Below are 869 nucleotides of genomic sequence, written 5' to 3'. Positions count from 1 at the left end.
CCCTTCCCTTGTCCCAGCCGTGAGGTGTGCTTCGCGGCCTGGGCCCGCGCGGGGGGCACGGAGCAGCACGGCTTCCTCCCGGCGCCCGGGCCGCGCGCCCCCCGCCGGGCCTGCGCGGGGGGCACGGAGCAGCACGGCTTCCTCCCGGCGCCCAGGCCACGCGCGCACCTCGCGCGTTTCGCTTTCTTTCCCCAGGCACCCAAAAAAAAAGTTGGGAAAAAAGGGAAAGGGAGCAAAGCGCCGGCAGTGGTGGATGCCTTGTCCCCGAAGGAGATGAGCAAGGAGCAGGTGAGAGGTGCCCCGTCTCCCAGCCCACCCCCGGGTAGAAGGACGTTGCCGCTTGCAAGAACAGCGCTCGGGACCCCCGCTTGGCGCCTGGCTCCGGCTCCGGGGACGACAGGTGGCGGAGGGTGACGGAGACAAGCGGCCGGGGTTCATTTTGCTGCCTGACGCCTGTCTGGGCTGTGTGTGGGGTTCTCTCTGTTCCTGGAAGGAGCAGCCGCCTCATCCCACCCTCCCTTCCGCTGGCCCGAGGCACTCCGCTCTCCAGCCCTGTGCCCTCGCTTGTCTTCTCCCCGACTCCGTAACCCCGGCAGCCTGCTCAGCCAGGTGATGGCTCAGCCTGGAGCTCTGTGATTGCAGCCTGCTGCGCTCTCAGTCACGTCGCTGCTGGGGCAGGAGGCTCCCATAGGCGCGGGGAGGGCAGGCAGAGGCGGAAGGTGCAGCCGCTGCCCCTCGGCTGCTCCTAGTCCCACTTGTTTTGCCGGGAGTCCTACAAACAGAGGAGGAGATGGCCCTCGCCTGGGGACCTCGCTCCTGGGATAAGATCTTGCATGTCTCAGTGCAAGCAGTGTGCCCAGGTGGCCAAA

The 869-nt window shown here is 67.5% G+C and overlaps 1 protein-coding gene across 1 annotated transcript in view; it reads left to right on the top strand.

Annotated features, from left to right (window-relative positions):
- Window positions 1-201: 201 nt before the first annotated feature.
- Window positions 202-869, top strand: part of GAS8 (growth arrest specific 8) — a 7,363-nt gene continuing 6,695 nt past the window's right edge. The window contains exon 1 of the mRNA XM_009289438.1: window positions 202-288. Within this exon, the coding sequence (XP_009287713.1) occupies window positions 274-288 (15 nt within the window). The 5' untranslated portion in view covers window positions 202-273. The remainder of the gene's footprint in view (window positions 289-869) is intronic.

This window comes from Aptenodytes forsteri, unplaced genomic scaffold (genome assembly GCF_000699145.1).
Source record: "Aptenodytes forsteri isolate BGI_AS27 unplaced genomic scaffold, ASM69914v1 Scaffold269, whole genome shotgun sequence".
In the NCBI taxonomy this organism is placed as follows: Eukaryota; Metazoa; Chordata; class Aves; order Sphenisciformes; family Spheniscidae; genus Aptenodytes; species Aptenodytes forsteri.
This window is presented reverse-complemented; position numbering and strand designations above follow the sequence as displayed.